Raw genomic sequence first — 2378 nt, forward strand, 5'->3', positions numbered from 1 at the left:
AGGTCATGCTTTGGCTCTTGTGGACTTGTTTTCATTATACTTCAACATAAATATTGAAATGTTCTTACTGATGATGAATGAAGCCATTCCTCTTCAATGTATCATTCCAGGCACTGTAAGCCCTATGACTGTCGGATTAAAAATGGCACCACATTCAACAAGTGCTCTCCTGAGACCTGTGTGGTGTGTGGCCCTCAGGTGGGCTACTGGGTGCAAGTCCCTGCTCCCGTCACTGCCTACTGGGTGCTCTAGGTCTACTGCTGCAGGTACCCAGCCACATCCCACTGTGCAGGAGACGCTAGTCTATGGGGCAACTGTGGAATCACAAAGAAGGCACACCTTCAAAGTGTACTAGAACAAGCCTCACTGGTTTCCATTCCCAGCCTTAACAGCATGTCCCAGAGTGACAATGCCCCTGGTCCTCACCCTGATATTCCCAGGCCTCTGTAACGTTTGCCACCAGAGGGGTGGGAATGCAGTGGTGGCCGAGTGGGATCTAACTGCTGCCCCTGGGGAGGCCGCTGCAGTCACTTACTCTTGACATCCAGCTGGGCGGCATACTTGGTGAAGCCCTTCAGGCAGACCTTCTCGCCGATCAGGGAGAGGAACTCCTCGAAGGCCGGGCCCGCCTCCTCGTTGTTGTACATCTCCTCCTCGGAGCTCTGGCCTGCCTTGCAGTACAGGATGCCCACCTTGTGTTTCCGGCAGAGCTGTAGAAGCAAGCACACCGGGTTTATGAAGATACACCGGGCAGAGACGCACAGGGAACAGAATCAAGGGGGCGCTTCTGGAAGTGTAGAGCCCTAGGGTCAGCCGAGGTCGGCAGAAAGGCAAAGCCACAGCCGGAGAGGAAGGAATAAGGATGTCAGGGCCTGTCCCAGTTGTCCCCCTTCCTCCTTCCTACTCCAGAGACTCACGACAGGCCCCCTGTGCTGCCTGCACTTATTCACCCCTGGGGGACAGTCGGAGGCAGAATGGGACGGGCTGAGATTCTGCACAAGGGGACTTGAGAGGCTGGGAATTCACAGTTAACACTTTTCGGAGGTGGGTCCAGGGGTTAGGCTTGTGTTTTGTGTCCTGACTCCCATGGTTATGGGCGAGCGGACTAAAGCATGGCCAGTCAGAGGTTCTCCATGGATGGACAGGAAGCCAGCCGAGGGCTACATGAGGCCAGAGGAGCAGAAGGGGCCAAGGTATAGAGAGAGGGGAAGAGGACACAGAAATGACCCAGTTTCATTCTTGCTCTTGCCATTTCTAGAATTTACTAACAGATCCCTACATTTGCTGAACATAACTGTACCTCCAGTAGGTTTATGCTTCTTGTAAAAACCAAATTAAACCCACAAGGGAAGAACCAAGAGACAGAGCGACAGGAGTGGGGCTGCAGGCTGGGGCTCCAGGGCCATCGGAGCCCCCGGCTTACCCCTTGCTCGTCGAGTTTCAGCAGCTGCTCTGTCACTTTGGGGGTGTTGAGAGCCAGTCGCAGGCAGTGGATGTTGAGCTCTGGGATGACGTACTCCAGGGCATCCTTCAGGGGCAGGCCCCTTCCCGTCCCATGCTTGGTGGCTGTGGGTGTGGCGTCCTCCAGGATGGAGCCCCGCAGGGTAATGAGCTGCTCAGAGGAGACAAGGGAAGGTGATCAAGGGCACATGTTTTCAGACATGTGCAGAAGCTTGGGCTCTAGGTGTGGAAGGCCCTGGGTTGAAGTCAGGACTTGAACTTGTTACCTCCTGGCTATGTGACTTATATCAGAGACATAAATCTCTGAGCCTCAGTTTCCTCTTTGGGGAAGTGAATACAGTGGTAGTACCATAAGCTCAAAGGGATATTGCAAGGACTACAGGACACTATGACTATGTCACACTTGGCACATCCCTCCCTTTGTCCCCTTTACACGACACACTTGTTCTAGGCACAGTGGGTAAGACAAGAGACCCCTGCCCTCGTGGAGCTGACATTCTGGTAGGGAAGGCGGTAAGACAAGCACCCCGGGACAGGGAGGATGTGGATGAGAGTTCTCATTGCTATTATTACAATTCCGCTCTTTCATGAGTTATTTCGGCACCCATCTTGCACAAACTTCCGAAACCCATGTCTGTTGTGGACTACTGAAGGCAGAGCCGTGGCTGACTTGCAAATGATTTGCAACATAATCCACTGTCACCAGTCCATTTGACAGCATCATTTCACATGCACACTCAAAGTTGTCATCAGCTATGGATGTGAATGGGCATTTTGAGATAACCGGAGTGCGGATAATTTTTGACTCACCCACATAAATATCCTATCACGACACAGCACAGTATACCCATGGTCCCCTGTCGTCGTCGAACTGATTCCAAATCACAGTGACCCTAGAGGACTGAGGAAAACTGCTG

General features: G+C 52.6%; 1 protein-coding gene across 2 annotated transcripts in view; it reads right to left on the reverse strand.

Annotated features, from left to right (window-relative positions):
* The window catches only part of SIPA1L3 (signal-induced proliferation-associated 1 like 3), a 118473-nt gene that overhangs the window by 96711 nt on the left and 19384 nt on the right, over positions 1–2378 (reverse strand). For both annotated transcript variants that reach the window (XR_438771.1, XM_006871465.1), the window contains exons 3-4: positions 1424–1612; positions 536–710 (exon numbers count right to left, since the gene is read on the reverse strand). Coding sequence is in view for 1 of the 2 variants with exons in the window: in XM_006871465.1 (XP_006871527.1) it covers positions 536–710; positions 1424–1612 (364 nt within the window). In the remaining variant the exon portion in view is untranslated. The remainder of the gene's footprint in view (positions 1–535; positions 711–1423; positions 1613–2378) is intronic.

The sequence above is a fragment of the Chrysochloris asiatica genome, unplaced genomic scaffold (assembly GCF_000296735.1).
Source record: "Chrysochloris asiatica unplaced genomic scaffold, ChrAsi1.0 scaffold00168, whole genome shotgun sequence".
Taxonomy (NCBI): domain Eukaryota; kingdom Metazoa; phylum Chordata; class Mammalia; order Afrosoricida; family Chrysochloridae; genus Chrysochloris; species Chrysochloris asiatica.